Source organism: Protopterus annectens, chromosome 1.part0, assembly GCF_019279795.1.
Source record: "Protopterus annectens isolate FY-2018-M chromosome 1.part0, PAN1.0, whole genome shotgun sequence".
In the NCBI taxonomy this organism is placed as follows: Eukaryota; Metazoa; Chordata; order Ceratodontiformes; family Protopteridae; genus Protopterus; species Protopterus annectens.
In genome coordinates, this window is record NC_056725.1 from 551,148,952 (window position 1) to 551,168,915 (window position 19,964).

The window sequence follows — 19,964 nt, forward strand, 5'->3', positions numbered from 1 at the left end:
CATGATTCTTATGAAATACATGAAAAATAATCAGCAAAACTGAAAAATGATACATTAATTCTTTTAGCAGCAGATTCTCTGTAACTGTCATGCAAAGTACCCATACCAACAGCAGCTCTGAGGAATTGACCGCAAACCCATGCAAACACTGAGCTTATATTGAATCAGAAAAAAACAAGTTTTACAGCATTAAGGCCTACACACCAGTCATGAAAACGCGCAGTCTTTCAGCTAGCAGTCTCCAACTCAGATGGGGTTGCCATAGCCCACTTCTGCCATAAGAGTGCAGTCAGAAAAGCCTCTGAATGTAGAAATGCTGGTTTTAGAGTATATTCAGTTAAATATTATAAGTGTTTTTTTTTCCATTTTACATATCTCAGATTTTATTTCAATGTTTCTTTCATAATCTTTCATAAAGTATTTAATCATTTTTAAACATCTTTATTGAGTCCCATTTTAGACAGTGACACAGGAGCCCACAAATTAATAGAAGAGAAAAAAAAAACATGGTAACATTTTTCATGCAGTATACTTAAAAGTATTAAGTTAGCACTCACGCTAAGATTAAATAAATTGGTCAGTTTATCCCGTCCTATAAACCTCACTCCTGAACATTATTTTGCATGTATTATTCCCATATTTATATCTAATTCGTTTCTTTCCTTTTTTAAAGATTCCACCTCCAGTTTTTTTATTTCCATTACAGTATTCTGTACTTCAGTTACTGTTGGTTTAGATTTTAATTTCTATTATCTAATAATTTTTTGGCAACCAGTAGCATTAAACATAGTTCATAGATTCATAGATTCATAGATTAGTACTAAGCTAACTGCCCTTGCGAGCCATTTTAAGCCTAGCCAATTATCCCTTGTGAGACTCAAACCCTGCACCTTGTGTTTGCAAGGCAAACACCTTAACCATTAGGGCTTTACTACTTCGGGACAATTTTGTTCTTGTATTCCATCTCAAAAGAATTGTTTTCTTAGTTGCAAACATTTGCCTCGCCAACATTTCTGTAGGAATTTATTAAACTCTGCCAACTTGTTACATTCTCAAAAACATGTTCCCAATTACCTCTGTTTTTTTCCCATTACAACTCCAGCATTATCTGTGTAAAAATTATCTGAAGTTTGCCTGGGTTATAAAAATGGATGTGTGACACTAGTTTAAACTACTTATGGTCAACATAAAAATGGTCAACAGAAGCCAGAAATAAGCCCAGTGCTAATTATGTCAACTCTCCGAGGCTGTACAACAGTGAGGAAAGGGCATGTACTCTTCAATCGTGTAATATCGATTCTGTCGATATCACCTACTTTAGACCTTTTTTGTTGATATAAGCAGTTTAGACTAATGTCACTAGACCTAGGTAAACACTTCAAGCAAAAGTCCAAAACAATCTGGACTTTGTTGCATACTTGAGTCATAAGGATGTCCTCCCATTGTCCCTTTGTAAATTGCTTTTCTAGTCTCTCTTCCCTATTTTTTCTAAACTCCTCAGATTGATGCTTAGTTACCATCCAGTATTTGGTATGCCCTACTAATTCTTTTTTTTTTTAATAACAACTTCTGTTCCAGCGTCAACTAAAAACTCTGCCACACTTAGTCGTTCATTTAGCATTCCCATTATCTCTTTCTCTTTGCCTCTTATCTGTTATCAGTCCCTTTTAAGGATGACTGTGTCTAATCTGCAGTTCAAACTTCTGTCTGGCCTCATCACACTGTAGTACATTTCTCTGTCTCTAGTTATTTATTCCCAATGTCTTGGTTTCCTTGAAATTTTTTTCCAAGAAATTCTAGTCCCATCTTACCTATATTCTGTATTCCTGCTTGCGGTCATCTCTGTAGGTCACATCTTCTTTTTTTCCATTCCTGTGCTGGCTTAGTTCTTGGAACACCTTCTTCTGCTTCATAAATATACTTTGTGTGGTGGTTGCAATTCTCATTATGAACTGGCATCCAAAATCCTCTCTCCATGTTTTTACAAACTTCCTGCCAGTTTCTTCATAATCACGTTTTACTGTAGTTTATAACCTTCTGCTTATGTTTTGTATTTGAGCCTTAATTGTGTGGTTCATTCAAGTCAGGTAATCCTAAACCACCTTTTTTTCTAAAGGATCTAAGAATCAGCATATCCCACTTAACTGTTGCCTTTTCCTCTCCCAAGTAAATTCCCTCAACTAGGGTGGGGATTGGATGATGTAATGGTCAAGGTTTTCACAGTGCAGACACAAGTACCATGTTTAATTCTGATCTCTGGTCACTGTGTGGTTATTGGCTAGGCTAGTATGTGGACAGATCGCCTAGTATTTACCTATGAACTATTTATTATTTATTGTTAACAACTTCTCCTCTGGTTGATAAAAATATGCCTGACCAGTATATAAAACTTAAGGGACTAAAAACCTTTTACTGCTTGTATCTTACTATCTGCATCCATAATCAAGACCTTCATGTTTCTCAGTGTTTGCAATATATATTGTTTAGTCTCTTCCCACATATCCTTAACTGCCGTAACAGAATTTTTTAATCCATACACCTCAATACTTCGTCTTAGCTCCCCTTAAATATGGATATGTGTGGGTTCACATGTAGTTGCATAGTTTGCTTTTATGTCTTTTATCTTCATTAATTTTATATCCAAAAAAGACCTAAACATTCTCCAAATGTTCCATGATACTGAAGTATCATTTTCTTGATTTATCAAAATAATATTGCCTGCAAATAAAGCTATTTTTTCTTGATTACCATGTCATTTATATCTTTTTAATTGTTAGTCCCTTAGTTTCTTTGCCAGTGGCCCTAAATATAAAGCAAACAACGAAGAGGAAAGAGGATATCCTGCTTGGTTCTTGTGTTCAAGTTAAGCCTGTCATCTAAGAACCCTCCCACATTAATTATTAACTCTGACCCTTTATATACCAACTTGATTAACTGCATTATACCATAAGGGAATGCAAATGCTGCCTTTGTCCTACTCATACAACCCCATCAGACTCTACTGAAAGCTTAGTCTGCATCAAGACCCCTAATAATATGTTGTTTTCTTGCATTCTGCTTCCCTCTGGTCAACATCAAATGTCCCAATCCCCCATCCACTTTGATCCATAGCAGTCAATTTTGGCAATACTGCCCCATTCTCATAGCTAGTAAAGATATAAACAAAAAACTCCACTCCCTAGAAGCTCTGTTCACCCTAGAGAATGCTAATGTCTGTGCAGTCACTGAGACATGGTTTAAAGCCATGAAGAACACACAAACAGTGCAAGGTTATAATGCCTGCCACACATTTAGACTAGCTACTACACAGACAGGGACTAAAGATGGAGGTGTCTTTATTTGCATCAAAAATAAATATACGTCAAGGCTGGTCAAACAGAACAACGCACTTGAGCTGCTCCATGTTCAGATCACAATGGGAAAAATCCAGCGTCACTACCTTACCAGCTATAGGTCCCCCTCTATGGCCCTGAAAACCCATACCATGTATTTAAACTTATTAGGAACCAAACCATCTAACCCAATACCATATTCATGGGCGACTTGAATTACCCCACTATTAACTGGCAATCCTATACAGCAGGCACAGAGATTCCTAGATATTTTAAACACAACTCCCTGAACCAGATAGTCAGTACATCAACCAGGGGTGCAGCCATACTGGATCTGGTTATCACTAATATGGGAGAGTACTGCACACCCCCTACCGAAATGTCTTCCTGGTAAGGTCAGACCACAAAATGGTCTCCTTTGAAGTAAAAATAAAACCTGTACCCCCAGCTGAACCTGGAATATTCAGGAACTACTCTAAGGCTAATCTCCTGCTATTAACTGATAACCTAGCAAATCTTTAAGCCACTGTAAACCCTAAGAACAGTGTTGCCTATGCAGAACTGTTCACAGAAACCCCGTACAAGCTTGTTAATAGCTGTATAGTGGCAGCTGTACTCACCAGGAAGAAGTACAGAACTAATTCAAAAAAACAAGCCACCCCGGTAGAATCACAAAATCAATAGGTTATATAACAGAAGGAAGAAAATCATGGTAAAAATTAGGAGGTGCAGCACCCAGCAGGATAAAAGCACTCTCTTCAAACTAAACAGACATCTCAGAGGACAGATAATGTCTACCAAAGCCATATTTGAGGTGAATTTGGTATCCCAGGCCAAGGGAAAATCACAAGGCATTCTTTAGCTATGTCTGCAACCTCAGAGGCAATACACAGTTGTGTGCAGAGCTCAGTGTAAATCAAGCCACCTATACTGAGAGAAAAATATAGTAAACCTACTGGCTGATAAATTTAGCTCCATCTTTACCCCTCTCTCCCCCTCAACCTTCCCTCAGGAAATACCATCAAATATAACTCCTCCTGCTTATCATTAGGGAACAGGTCCTTAATGCTCTCTCTAAGGTCAACAACACTGCATCAGTGGGTCCAGACAATATCCCAGGATGCCTTCTAAATAGCATGAAACATGATTTGTCAGGGCCTCTGGAATTGCTATTTAACTATAGCCTCCAAACAGGCTTCATGCCTCATGAATGGAGAACAGCAACAGTCCTCTCTTTGCACAGAGGAGACCCTAGAACCTGCAGACTTGCAAGTCTCACAAATCTTGTTTGTAAAGCAATGGAAAGATTTAAGGAAATGATCAGTAGTGATATAGTAAACCTCCAGACACTGGACCTAACCCAGTTTGGTTTCGTCAAGGGCAGATCGTGGTTATTCAACTTGGTGGACTTCTTTGAGAAGGTAATCAAAGCAATGGATGAGGGCAAAGTGGTTCACACTGCCGACCTTGACCTGGCCAAGGCATTTGACACAATGTCCCACTCGGCATTATTAACAAACTCAAGAGGTTAGGTACAAACTTGTGTGTCATCTGGTGGTTAGCCAACTGGCTCACAGATAGGACCACCTCAAGGCTGAATCCCTGTATTGTCTCCTACAGGCTTTTGAGGGGAGGTCTATGCCTGACATACAGGGCATTGTCAGATCACACTCTGTGGACCTCCTGCATATCCGCAAAACAAACAGCACCAGAATTACCCATTCTAAGGACTTGAACCTTGCTTGTGATATAAATAGGACCTGCTAGAGAGACAGATATATATCCCAGAGATTACCCAGTCTCTGGAACAGGCTCCCCATCCATGTGAAGCAGAGCTCCTCCCTAAACCAATTCAAGTGTAACTTGGACAATTGGATGGGGAACAGGAAATTCATCCCTGGTTTGGCACCTGTCTCTCTAATGGACACAGGCAGTCTGTAAATGGTTTCTCTCCCAGACCCTAGCTTGTAAATATGTTGTCTCCCAAGCCCCTGCTTACCTTTATCAAGGGTATCAGAACTTGTCAGAGATTTGGTATGCATGGCTAGGCTTAAAAAGGCCCTTGTGGTTATTGGCCTAGTAAACACCTATGAACCTGTAAAACACTTTACAGTCATGGTTTAAAATCAAAATGGGTCTATATGAAGCTGGATGTGAAGTATCTTCACCTTCTTCCAGTAATGCAGCTACCACAGCTTTCTTCATCCCTCCAAACATACAAAGGAATACTGTCTGTTCCTGGAGTCTTTACTGTTGGTTGATTGACTATACATCACAGTTTTTATCTTATCTCTTCCTACCTTAGCTGTTAATTGTAGATCCTCATCTTCATCTAACCTTGGCATGAGTAAGTCTTCTGTGTGTGTTTCTGTTGGTGCTTTTTTTAGTTTTCACATTCCCTCATTTATATAAAATTTCATAACATTTCCAGATCACCTCAAATTCCTCTGTAGGATCTCGGTTTCTTTTTTTTTTTTTAGCTTTTTCTTCTGGTTGCAGGTCCCCTAAGTTTGGCTAAAGTCATTTTTACTTTCCTTTGTGTAATTATTGGGCTAAAATATTTAGTTCTGTGGAGTTAAATATAGTTGCTTAACAACCTTTCTACACTCATGCATATTATCCAAATACTTCCCTGGTTTCCTTAAAATGTTTTGCAGTTGCTTCTTTTCTTGTTCTGTGAGATTCCCCTTATTCTGTAATACTTTAACCTTTGACATCCTCTCTAAATACCTTTTATTACTTTTCCCCCTCCGTCTTATTTCTACAATGTTTTAGTGTCCATTTTCATTTTGTCCCACTCACCGGCTATCTCTTCTGGAGATATTCCAGTCTTTCCTAATAACTCTTGAATCATTTCCACTACCCATTTCTTGAATTTCTCTCTGATTAAAAGGAAAGGTAGAAAACTTGTTAGTGTCTCATTTTTACTTCATTATTACCCTGCATATTTTTATTGGTGCATGATCCAGAAGCATCATTAGATGTATGTCAAACCTTTCAGTTAAATTCACATGCTTCTTGTGAGATATAATTTCTGTCCAGTCTAACCCAGTTATTGCACCATGGGGAATAATGTATAAACTGTGCTTCTGCTACTTGCATCTTCCATACCAAATATTCTCTTACATTTTTTTCTGAAATCTACCTGGTTTTGTTATCCCCCTAATAATCATCAGTATTGCAAATCAGATTCCAGTCTCCACCCATAAATAATCTTTGCTGAAAGGTCATTATTTCTCCCAAAATTCTCTTAAGCTCCATAATACCAATTTTTAGTAGAATACAAATCCTCCTTCCCTGCCAGTAGCCCCTGAATTATGTATACTTGCCATTGTCTTTTTTCCTGTTGTGTAACTACTTCACTTTTCCTTTGTCCCTGATATTCTTCTGTGTACCCTAAAATCTGTTGTCAACTTTACATTGTGATTTCTATCCAAATGCGTCTCCTGCAACATTGATAAGTTGCATACCACACTTCTTAATATAATTCAGTACTCTTGATTTTTGTCTGTTACATACCACACTTCTTAATATAATTTGGTACTCTTGATTTTTGTCTGTATCTTTAACCCCATTTCCTTCTCATGAAAATGTGGACAGAGTAGCCATTATGATAGAAAATTATTACTCCAACTTATTATACATGAAAGTTCTTTTGAAGTTGTACCTAAGTTTTAGCTTTTCCCCCCAGGCCACCACGGAAAATAGGCTCCTACCCAGTTGGACTTTTCTGGTAATCAATTTCAATAAATAAAAATAAACACAATAATATTTGGCATGCTGATATAATATGTATTTGCTTCATCTCATCTCCAACCCTTTTAACTTGCAGCAAACACACAAAAATATCTACATTTTTAGAAAAAGTCCCCCCCCCCCGGTAGGAGTAGTTACCAGAAAACTGATGTCTTCACCTATTCTAAAGTTAGACATTTACAATAAAGTACATGATAGAGCCCGTGTTCCCCAATGCACTAATTGTTTTTGATTCTTTTCTTATCTCTGTTCCCCTTCCACTTCTTGGTGTGGAAAAAACATGTACTCTGTCAGTAAACAGTAACTTTTAGCCCTCTAAAAAAGTGCACAGGCTGACATAAGCCAAAATGTATACTGTTGTAAGGGGAGGCAGCCTTAGTACTTAAAGTATTAAAGCACCAAGTTTGCCAGGGAAACAAATACGTGTATATTTATTCACTTAGCACAGTTTTAAACTTTGTTTATTGTTCACTGAACTGTTTGCTGGTGTACCATTAAATGTTAGTTATATTATAGCTTATACAGTTCACATAGCTTGCCTATACCGTAAACCAAGGGCATTGATTTGATAGCCACCCATGTAAAAATAAAGTAAATTTTTATCTTAGCTCTGCATATACAGTGTAATCAGTACATTTCTATACCCCCAACAGCACAAGCTCATAAGTTCATAGGTTGGTGCTAGGCTATCGGCCCTAGGGCCTATACAAGCCTAAGCATAACAATTCCCTGGCTATTTATTCCCACAGTATTTACTTCCCTGGACCCCTGTCTAGCAGGGTGACTGACGTGATCCCCGGGGTGAATTTCCCATCTCCCATCCAATCATTAAGGTTCCTTTTGAAGAGGGCCAAAGAGGCACTCTGCTTGACATGTATGGGCAGTCTATTCCAGAGTCTGGGGAGTCTCTGGGTCTGGAACCTATCCTTCCAGCATGTTTTGTTCATTGTGATGACACGGTTTAGATCTCTGGAGCGTGCCTCTCGGGGATTGGGATTGGGATTTCTTTAAGTGTAGCATGTCCAACAGCTCTGGGTTTGACATGGCCTTGTAGGTTAGGCAGAGATCGCCTCTGAGTAGACGATATGCAACAGGGTATAGCTGTAGTTTTTTTAGATGGTCAGCATAGGGCGTCTGCTTTAGGCTGTGATTCTTTTAGTGAGGTATTTCTGCAGCCTTTCCAGTTGTAGATGTCTTGAGAGGTACATACCAAATGGGGTGTTGTATTCTATAATGGGTCTAATGAGGGATGAGTACATTGGGACAATGACCACCTTTTTTTGATGAAAAGCCCTTAGTAATGAGGTGTGCCACATAGAAGGATTTCATGATTATATTAAATTTAACTTGCTTCTCTCCAGCCTTTCATCTTGTTACAGTGCAGATTCTGGACACCTTACAACTAAAATTAGGTACTTTCTTATTTAATATATTAACATATGCAGCAGTCACTGATAAGATGTCTTCTACCTCACATTTAAAATACTCGGTCTGGATACCATACAGTGTTGCTTTAGAATGCAACATGCAATTTACATAATTAAATTTTAATACGACTATTATGAATAAAACTGCTGTTGGGTGGTTACTTCTTCACACCCTTCAGTGTCCTTCTACACATTAATGACAATGAAGTAAAGTACATGCTTTACAATTCATTCACTAGTTAACACAGTCAGCTAAATTACAGTCCCCTCTTTTTTGCTTATTCACATTTCATATATTTCCCTCTATCCAAATAGACTGATGCTTTACAGTCTGTCCATTTTGTTCACCTATTTCTCAGTGGCTGGTGTTTCTGGGTTTTTTTTCTGTTTCCCAACACCAGTGTATGGATTAAGTCTGTAATTCTGATGGTTCTTTTAATCAGTTTACGTGCCTTTTTCTTTCTCAAGCATTTTCCTTTGGAACAATGGAACATGTTTCATATGGCAAAGTCTTTTTGTGTTATTTGTGAGTGAAAAGCAGAGACCCTTTCTTCTTGGTGGCTCACTGTATGTTGGGTAAACTTATTTCCTCCTTAGCCTGTTCTGCATCCAAAAATGTTAGTGAACCTCCAGGAAAAAAATATTCTAAAGCTCACTGGATACAGCAGATTGAGTCTTTCCCTGATTGCTAAGATAAACTTGCTACTCTTCTGCCTGATGTACAATGAATAATCATTTTCCACACTTAGCTGATGGCATGATTCCATTTTTGCTACTACTATGTCTTTGCTTTTTTCATAAGCAAATTTGGAGTATGTACACACAATGTGCCCTCTAAATTAGCAAATCCTGTTATGGAACACCAGTTCAGTTGCTTATTTGTGCTTTCATAAAATTAATACATTATGTTCCTTTTTCTGTGCATGATCTGTCTTCTGTTGACTATTTTTGGAAGTAACTCTTCATGAGACGCCTCACGTTCAGCCAACATTTTCTTCGTTTTCAAATTCTGAATTTTTGGCAGCTTTCTGTCAGTTTATCTGAATAGCTGGTTAAAGTTTCTTCTGGTTTTCCAATCTTTTGTTTGACTTGTGCTCTGTCAATTTGTTACTTATTTTGAACATCTGAAAGTGCATTTGATTTATTTATTTTTTCCTCTAAATTACTGGAAGACATCTCTTGCACCCAAGCTAAAACTCAAACTGCTTTTTGCTGAAAAGCTGTAAGGTTCTTCCCAGACAATTTTTTTTCTTCTACTTTACTGGTTGGTCTTATTTTGTTTTATTTATTTGTTGAATATTGGTTAACCAAGTAAGTGAACTGGTCCAAGGATTCTTTTCCATGACAGCACTTTCCAATGGGAAAAACAATACAACTAAACATACAATACATACAGTACTATTTACTGAGAAGTTTATGCTGTCATTGTTAGTAATATAGTAGTAGATATAGCATAATATTGAATTATAATTTTGGAACAGATATTAATTTTCAGGTAGATACAATTCATTACTGTCCAACATTCTCTAAATGTCTTATCTGGCAATACAAACAATGTGTAATTACTACTTAGTAATTGAATTTTACGTAAATGGAAAGCATTTCAAGCTTTGTTTCACAGTTGCTGTTTTCACAGCAGGAGAGTTTTTTTATCAAGCTGTTGATCAGTGTGCAGCCAACTTAGAAATGTGTTCTTAAATTATTGTTTTTTTGGTTGAACAGCATTACTTCTAAAATCTTTACTGTAATTTTATGCTTTTATGGCTTAACATATTTTTGTTTCTGTTCCCACAGATTTTCTCTCCTTTCTTGAATACAGTATCATAATTTACCTCCATGGTCATATCACTGGGGGCTGTTAGGTCATTTATTTTAAACCTTAAGTTTTCATCAGTCTCTTCCATACAACCAATAATATGCCGCTGGTCTTATGTCTTTCACAAATTTAAAGCCTGACAGCATTCCTTCTATGAGCAGTCTCCTGACTTCTGCCTTTCATCATTGAGGAAAGTTTCTCCCAGCAGCTAACCTTTCCTGGCTCTTGTCTGCAGCTGATTTGGTACTTCCTGGTTTATTTGTTCAGAATATTCCTTTTGTTAAGAATATTTTCTTCTACACTAATGACCTTCCTCTGAAGTATTATGAAAATTCAGACCGAGGACTTTAGAGATCTGCCGTGCTGTACTTCGAGTATGTCCTTAGCTATTTTCCTTCCATTTTTCAGAACTGTCTACCTTTGTGTCAGTGGTTTGTTGTAATTGTGTAAAACTTTTTCAGATGGTACTTCATCAAAACCTTTACTCACGTCCATTGCATTTTCATCTTACAACTAGTTGGCATTTCCTCCCTAGGGAATATTTCCCTGATGTTATGCCAAACTTCACTCGTATTATTATTATTACCAGTGAAAAACAAAATGGGAAACTGTTGTTTATAAAACGTGATGGATTCCTGATGAAAGAATTCTAAATTGTGATGGACATTTTAGGACTATCTAAATTTCTCATCGAAGATACACCTGTTATTGGTGAATTTTTGAGAGATACACAAAATTGCTGAACTGTTTAATGTAGTCATTGCTAAGACATCAGATTGATTCTTTAAGCTCCCTGAGAGATTTTAAGTAAAATTAACAACCAGGCTTGCACTGTTAACAATTAAGAAATGCCGTCTTACACCACCTGTGGACATTAAAGCTTTAGATACCAAGTTTAAGAAGGGGCCCTGTTCCTCACTGTATTGATGGTTAAATTTTCTTTTGCTCAGAAATTAGTCCAAATTAAACTTATTGATAAGAACAAATGCAGAGAATGATTATCTTACTCTCTTATTAGCTGTGTACCTCTTTGTAGAGAAAGTTTATTGGATCCTAGTCACTGAAATTCTTGGGGAGCTGATTGTTTTGCAGCTTTCTTCATGACTTCAGAAGTAATTATAAAACTGATAAAGGCAGCCCATATATTCACCAGTCAACCATGGTTCCTGTAATACTAGACACACATTTGGTTCTTGTAGCAATATGTTGGATATTTTTGAGTGCATTTGATATGATGTGCCATGGTTGTACAGCTACTACCATGATGGGATATTATTTGCCTAGTGTCTTGGTAAGGTGGATGGTTCAGTGTTCCTCATATTAACTCTTGTTTTGTTGAAATCAAGATTCAGTTTGTCCTCTGGACAGGTGGTTCTGCAAGGATTAATGTTGTAATAACCCAGACAGCTAGGATATGAAGCATGTCATTTTTTTATGCTGATGATGTGATGAGGATGTATTTTAGGTAGAGTAAACAAAGATGTTTATATGGTCTTTACAAAGATTTATGTTTTTTTTTCCAAAACTGAATTAGACCCATTCTAATGATATCTATTTTAAGTAACAACAACAGTGCAATGTTACTTTTATTGAGAGTAGCGGACTTATGGGTATCTTATTTTTTTAATTTAATGTAATAGTTAAGGATATATTAATATGCTTATTTTATGGCCACGTCCTACACAGATTATATAATTTCATCTGTCTTAAGTTGCTATTAGCTTTAGGGCTGAAAGATAGCCCATGCAGAATGCCAGCAGACACTATACTGGATTGTAGTTCAAGTTTCTGTCTTTCACTGTTATGCATTCCATGTTGAAAGGTTGTAGATGTTCCCACTACGAAATAAGGCATTCTCTCAGTGCAGTTTTAATTTTAAAATTATAAACTGCCTGCCAGTATTGTCAGTTTATGCATACTCCTGCAAACTGAAAGTGTTTGAAATATTGTTTTGCGATGTGAATGTTGTTATTTTTTTGAGTTTGTTATTTGAATTTGCTTCTGGTATATTTTCCTGTGGCTTTAATCCAGTTACTGGGATTTTCTCATTCGACTTTTCAAGCATAAATAAAAAAAAGACTTGAAATGCGTGGTCTTTACCAGACAAAATTGATTCACAAATCTGGTCTTAAAGTTTGATACATCTGGGGCTACAGAGCTTGAAAATGAACACCTAGTCATGGATGTGGCGTGTACAGTTTAGTATCAGTATTCCAAAGGGTGTGATTGCATGCTTAGGCTTGGCCAGGTATGAAATGGTAGTAGCCTGCTTGCAGGATACAGATAACTTGAAAAAGTAATTAATACCTATCACTTGTGTGCCATGTACTCTGCATTGTAGTGTTGTGTTACACTATTAATGTCAGGTGCACGAACCTCAGAATTTCATTTCATTTTGTAATTCGTTGAAGATGTGTGACCATAATATAATTTGTTCTGTTGCCTTTTAGGATCCAGCAAAATTGGAAGTCAGAAAACTGAGTGATCCTCCTAAGCCAGAGGCTGTAAAGGAAATGATCAAATATGCCAGAAATATGATTGAGGAGTTCAGGAGAGCCAAGCACTACAAAAATATCCTTTGTTTGCATTGATTGCCACAGCTGACTATAGTTTTTCTTTTGTAGTAACCCGAAATCCTGTTTATTCACACACAACAGTTTTTCGGATTAGTTGTAGTTGTATCCTGATAATAATCCCATGTAAAATTCCTGATTAGCGTTCAGTTTGATTTATTTTTCTCATTTTCGTAGAAAACATTCATTGCAGTCATTGTAAAAAAATAGGAGAAAGAATGCAATGTAGAACATTTTCTTGATTGTGCATTGCTTTCTTGCATGCAAAGATGAGTCTTGTTAGGAGTCTGATATTTCTGTAAGTAGCTGATAGAAGACTTTAGCTTATTGGGAGTAAAGCTGCAGCTGAATGCTAAGATAACAGTCTAGCTTTTTAGTGAAATGGGTACACCAGAGTTGACCATGGAAATCCATCATCTTTCTGCTAATGTTATACGTAACTCCCGTCCAAGAAATAGGGGACATGAAGTCGTAGGGTTGTATTCAAGTCAGATGCATTGGTTATCAACAAAAATTGCAGATGTTTCCATATGGTAGAACTCCATGCAAACAATTGTTTTGTTCTAGTTTTCTTTCTTTCTTTCTCTCTCTCTGTCTCTATGTTTAGCTTCCAGTTTACTGTGTTTCTTCAGAACGTATCCCCACACAAAGGAGATTGGGATAACAGTGAGTTACTTCATGTAGAAGTTATTACCTACCATTTGTTGATGTCCTAGAGGGACAGCTTCAATGAATGTTTAACTTGCTCCTAATAATACAAATGCGTGCCACGACTCAACTCCATAATTCAAAATGAAAAGCCAGTTTATTTCACACACTGGGACTCCGATATTGTGCTAAAGTGTCATTTTTGTTACCAAAAGAAATCGTAAAAGCAATCAGGTCCTTGGCTTACATAGCCTTGAAGGTATAGCCTTGACTTCCAAGATGGCTGCACATTAAGTAACAGCTTAAATCTGGCTTTCCCAGTGTGAAAACAGAAACTCAGCAGAGAACACCAGTAGACTTTTGTGGTTCTGGATAAATTTCAGTAACTGCCTAGTAAGTGCACTGCCTGGATGCCAGGAAAAAAGAAATATAGAAAACCTGAAAGAAAATCGGGTACAAAAGGTGAAAAAAAAACACTGACTGGGAAAAGTTCTGCAGCTGTTCAGCAAAAAACAGTGCAACCTCCAGACACTGACTTCCAGTAACATAGAGGATAGTACAAGAGAGCTGCACACAGACTTCATTAAAATAAACAAAACACTGATGGAGTATTATCAACTCAAACAACAAAAGGCTAGAAAAAATGGAAGAAGCTTTAAACATATATTCAGATGAGGTGATAAAACAGCAAAAATCAGAGGTCAAAATGAAGAAAAGGCTGACTGAATATGAGAATGCTCAAGAAGAGATGTTTCAAAAAATAATAGAATTAGAGGACAGCACGTAGGGAAAACCTGAAATTTTCAGCTGTACCAGACCAGCTTGATGGAAGAGACTATTAATTTTATGAAAGCACAAAAAAGCAACTGCACTGGTACTCCACAGCAGGAGTTGTTAGTTGCAAGGGCATATCGTTTGTATGCTCCAAACCTGTCTGTGAGAAAGCAGCCTACAGATTTAATAGTAAAGATACAATCCTACCAGCAGAAAGAGTTGATTCTGACAAAACTGTGGCAGAAGGACAAAGTACTAAAAATGGGAGACAGCAGAGTGTGGAGAATGATTACTCATTTTACACCAGGCAGAAGAGGAGTAAATTTATTCCACTATTCTGGGAATGTCAGGAAGCATGCATGAGATTCAAACTGCTATACCCAACTACCTTCAAAATATCCTTCCCTGAAAGGACAAAATCATTTTTTGATGAAATAGATGCTAAGGAGGAAAGACAACAGTTACATGCCCAACAAAAAGTGAGTTGTGAAAAAGGACATTCTGCTTGTTTTTCTGGTAATAAAGAACAGAGAGCGAGAGACTGCGCCAGTAAAACCTTTTCCAGTGTTGCAATGGAAAATGCTGAAGAGAAGGAAGGGAGCATGAGACTTGACTAGAAAAATTGAAAGTCCATTGGAAATGAAGCAGAGACAGGATTTGGGAGATGGAGATGAACAAGAATAAAACCAGTAACTTGAAAACTGTCAAATGTAGGATTACAAAGCAATAATTATATTTGTGAAATATGACAAAAGTCTGGAAATATTGGACTTTTTGTTGGACTTGTGGGGGGCTCTAAAGCATATGCCCTACTTCATTAATGTTCGGAAAAATACTTAGGTGAGGAGAAAAGGAGGGATAAAGTAAGTAAAACAAAATATTTTCTTAATAGTACTATTTTTATATTGTACGATTTTCTTTGCATGCTGTAAAGTAAAGTTTTCTCAGTTATTTTTAAGTGTAATGTGTTTACTCTTGTAAACAAGTGCTCTTATTTTTTCTCTCTCCCCCTTCTCTCTTTCTCCTTGTTCAGTTTCAAGAAATGTGGCCTCTGCAATGTGAAAAAAAAGAAGAAAGGTCTTGTTAAAAGAGCATGACAAAAGAAAAATTACTGTGCTTTTTCTCATTCTTGTGTGGGGAAATGACTGGATTAAGGTCCTTAACTTGATCTAGTAACCGGTTTTAAGAGAAAGCATGTAAATGAAAAATTATATTGAATATTGTAAGGCTTATTTCTAGCAAATAAATGTATGGTTAGTAGCAATTCTCTATATGGTCCTCGTGTCTCCATGGAGACAGTCTGATAAAGAGAAATTGGCTATACAATCTGATAGAGAAGTTGGCTAGGAAGTAATGTTCTCTGAAAGCATTTGGGTATTTTCTCAACTGGGAGAACTATAAAGATAAGACAAAACAAGTCAGTACTTAGTAGAAGCACAGGCTGTGCCATGTATCTTGGCATGGATACCCTTTCTTTTAGGTTAACTCAAGTCTGTAAGTGTGGTTGTCAGTTTAGTACATTTGTTTATATTAGGAGGGTAAACCTTAAATATTTGAAGATGTACATAGTTTTCGGGGGGTGTTATGTCTGTTTAGTATTGCGTTATTAGGTTTTATGGGGATATTGGGGTGTATGTTTTTTGGGGCTTTCAATAAAACAAAAAGTTTTGTAATATGCGACATAGGCTCAAATGGATATGACAAGAAACAACTATATAAAGGTTCAACCTGCCAAACAGTGTGTGTATATGTAATACAAAAGATGGAACTAGGCTTTTAACAAAAAAGCTGTTATACATCAAAAGTAATTTTTTGATACAATGATGCTTTCTGTAATGTCTTCAAATGTCAATGGTCTCTCAGATAAATACCAAAAAGAAAGAGTAGTGAGCTATATTAAAAATGAAGAGTGAAAATAGCTATGCTACAGGAGACATTACTTGGGACAAAGGAAAAGAGGAGTACTTGTATTCATTGCAAGAGGAGCTCCAGTAGTGATAAAAGAGGATAAAAAAGATAATGGTAGCTTTGTAGTACTAAGGGGCTACTGGCAAGGGAGGAGGATTGCACTGGCATGTACTTGTATTTTACCTAAAACTGCTATAATGGAGCTTAATTTTGAGAGAAATAATATGCTTTTAGCAAGGAATGTTACTTATAGTGGGGGCTAGAATTTGACTTGAAGCATTGAAGATGCGTCTGGGGGACCCAGAAGGAAAAGTATAACAAAGGAGGTTAGACCTTTGAAAAAATGTATGAAAATATTTGGCATGGAAGATATGATTTCAGTAATAGGAGTTTGGGGTGAATTGAGATATTATTCCCCAAGATACAAAAACTGGAGAAGGCTAGGCAGAATTTATATTTCACAGGAGCATGTGCATTTATTTGAAGGTCTTGATATGCACCTCTTAACTATTTCAGATCATGAGCCAATAATAATTTAAATAAAAGCACAAGGTAATGAAATAAAAATGAGACACTGACATTTTCCCACCTACCTGTTGAAAAAAGAGGAATTTATGGAATGGGTAGTGGAAATTGTTCAGGTGCTATTAGAGAAGGTAGAAATTTCTTCTGAAAATATAGCTATGGAGTGGGAAAAATTAAAGTATAGTTTAGAGAGATATGGTTAAGAAGTAACAGTAATTATTTAGAGGGACTAACAGCATTGCAGAATATGGGAATCTCACAGAACAAGAGGAGGAGCAACTGCAGAATGCTAAACAGAAAATAAGGGATTATTTCTATAATATGCATGAGTTTTGAAAGATTGTTGTTAGGCAACTGTTTTTTTTTTGATAACTCTAGATCACAAAAACTTTTAGCACAACGGCTCAGGCAACAGAAAGTAGAAGGGGCTGTCACCAAGCTTAAGGAGCCTGTAACAAGGAGGGTAGCAAGAAATCCTGTATAAGTATTAGAAATATATCAGAAGTTCTATGAAAGTCTTTGTAAAGTAGAGAAGTATGGAAATCAAGAAAAGGTACAAGTGGAAATGTTTATGGTTGGCATAATAGTTTAGGTGTTTGCCTTACAGATACAAGGTACAGGGTTTGATTCTCACCTGGGGTAACTGGCTAGGTTTAAAATGGCCCACAATGGCAGTTAGCTTAGTCTGAATCAGTAAACCTATGTTTAAATATGCCAAGGTTAGAATTAGATGAGACTCAGTTACTAACTGTTGGACAGGATGAGATAAAGTGGTGATGTATGATCAATCTACAAGAAAGTCCCCAAGAACAGATAGTATTCCTGTAGAAGTTTGGAAGCTGGGAGGGGAAAAAATGGTAAAGATCTGGAAGGTTTTGTTTAACAGTATTTTATTTTTCTGAGGAGGAGAAGTACCATAGTCCGGGAAGAAAGTGGTGGTAGCTGTAATACTTAAGGGGTAAAGATCCCTCAGATCCAGCTTCATACAGGCCCAATCTGAAGTAATTAACTTCATTTTATCTTCAACCTGTGGGTATTCGGATCCATATCGGATCCGAGCCGGCAACTTTACAAGCATTTGCTGCGAGCTCCAAGCTCCTCCCCCTTACCCATAACATACCACCATCTCCTGCCTTCCCTCAGATCTCTTTTGCTGCTTCATGCATCAGCATCGTGATCTCTGTAGCTCTGAGCTTTAGTGGTACTGTAAGTGCTTCTTGGTGTTTGTTTCTTGTCAGTTTTCTCAGTTTCCCTTTTCCTCCCACTAATGCTAGTTCATTGTTTTTTGTCAAAAAAAAAAAAAAAAAGTGTGTGTGTGTGTATATATATATATATATATATATATATATATATATATATATATATATAGTGAGGTAGTTTTGTGTAGGCCCTTCCCTTCCCTTAATGTGTGGGTGGTCAGGTAGTTTGTTTGCTTTTTGGGATGTCTGAACAACCAAACCTTACTTTTACAAAATGCACAGTGTGGCCATAAGCTTTCACCAGCAGATGGCCACATTCTGTGTGTTGTTTGCTTGGCCGTTGCGCATTGGTCCGTCCAATGCAGCATTTGTGCAGGGTTCAATCCAAGGGCCTTTAGAGACAGAAAGGCCAAACCTGTGGCGAAAGGTCTGCTTCCAGTATCTATCTTGGATTCTTCTATGGCCTCGGCCTCTGCTTCTACCACAACTCCCGCCCAACCCCTCCCTCAGGCTGGGACTCACCCTCCCGCAAGACCTGCTGAAGGGGATGTTGCCAAAGGGAGAGACAAAAAGGACAGAAACAAAGATGCAGAGAGAGGGAGAGACAAAGAGAAGAAAGGGGATAGGCCCCATAAAAGGTCTTCAGATCAGGAGTCCTTCCCTAGCCCGCCTTCTAAGGTCTCGAGACCTGTTTCTCCTCAGCTCCACACCCCCAGATTTTCCCCGGAGCGGACGGAGCCGAGGCCTTCCTCTAGATCCTCCCAGTGACCATCCAGATCCGAGTCGGTCACTTCCTCGAGCTCTACTCGGAGTCTTTCTGCAATGGTTATGGACAGGATGATGAGGAGATTCATTTGGACCCAAATCCAGATGGGAGTCTTGCCAGGGCCCTCTCCCTCTGGAGGGGGGACCTCCATGCCATTCTTTCACCTGATTTCTCCTTCCCCAATCTGGCCTGCGGTTTCAGGGTATATGGATCCGAGGATCTTCGGAGCTGGGGATTCGGCACCGATGGTTCCTCCAGCCTCGACTCCAGCAATTACCTTGAGTTCCTTGGATCTGACTAGCTCTCGGGGAAGAGGAGTCGGACCAGAGGGGATGGATGTGTCTTGGGCTCTGACCTTGTCGGATCCAGGCCATTCCTTTGGAGCTCCGGCTACCCTAGCCTCGGCTCCGATCCTCACAACAGACCTGGAGAGAGCTTCCTCCTTGTTGGGCGATAAGGAGGTGCACTCTCCATCGGCATTCGACGTGGAGGAGAGGTTTCTCTCCCAAGGATTGAGACCCCAGCCTATTTCCTTGGATTCTGCCCAGACTCCCTCGGATTCGGTTACAATTCCCTTCATTTTATCTCAGGGACAGTCCATGCTAGAAGAGCCCCAGGCGGTTTTCCTGGAGGGAACTCCCCCGTGGCTCTCAAGCCCTCTTCAGTGTGTCCCACTGAGGAGGGTTATTGTAAGCACACATGCAAAAGGAGGCACCTGGACTCCCCTGAGTCCTTCACTGAAAACGCTGATTTATATGAAGGAGAAGGTTCCCTCAGGTCACCTCCTGAGGATGTCTCCTTTGGAGACATCATGGAGATTCTCCGCCAAAGGGGAGGTTGGTCAGCCCCAAAACCTTCTACGGATGAATCAGTGTTCCTGGAGGCTTTTGGCACGGGCCCATCTACTTCCTGGGTGTCCCCACCGGTGGATCCTCTACTGGATCTTATCACTACGTGGGCATGGAAGGAGCCTGACACCATAGAGCTAATACCTAATCGCCCAGACAAAATTCTCTCTCCACCCTCTGACAGACAGGCATAGTATAAATGATCCCCTGTGGACGCTATGGTGGTTGCAGCAGCCACCAAGAGGGAACTGGCTCAAGAGAGTTCCTCGGTCCACCCTCCGGATAAGGAATCCAGGATGATGGATCGATTTGGGAAGCGAGTGTATTCTTCAGCGACATTTTCCATCCGAGCGCTGAACTACTTGGCACACATTATACAACTGCAGCGAGAC

General features: G+C 38.4%; 1 protein-coding gene across 1 annotated transcript in view; it reads left to right on the top strand.

Annotated features, from left to right (window-relative positions):
- Nucleotides 1-19,964, top strand: part of SMYD2 (SET and MYND domain containing 2) — a 762,982-nt gene that overhangs the window by 564,187 nt on the left and 178,831 nt on the right. The window contains exon 9 of the mRNA XM_044061287.1: nucleotides 12,782-12,911. Within this exon, the coding sequence (XP_043917222.1) occupies nucleotides 12,782-12,911 (130 nt within the window). The remainder of the gene's footprint in view (nucleotides 1-12,781; nucleotides 12,912-19,964) is intronic.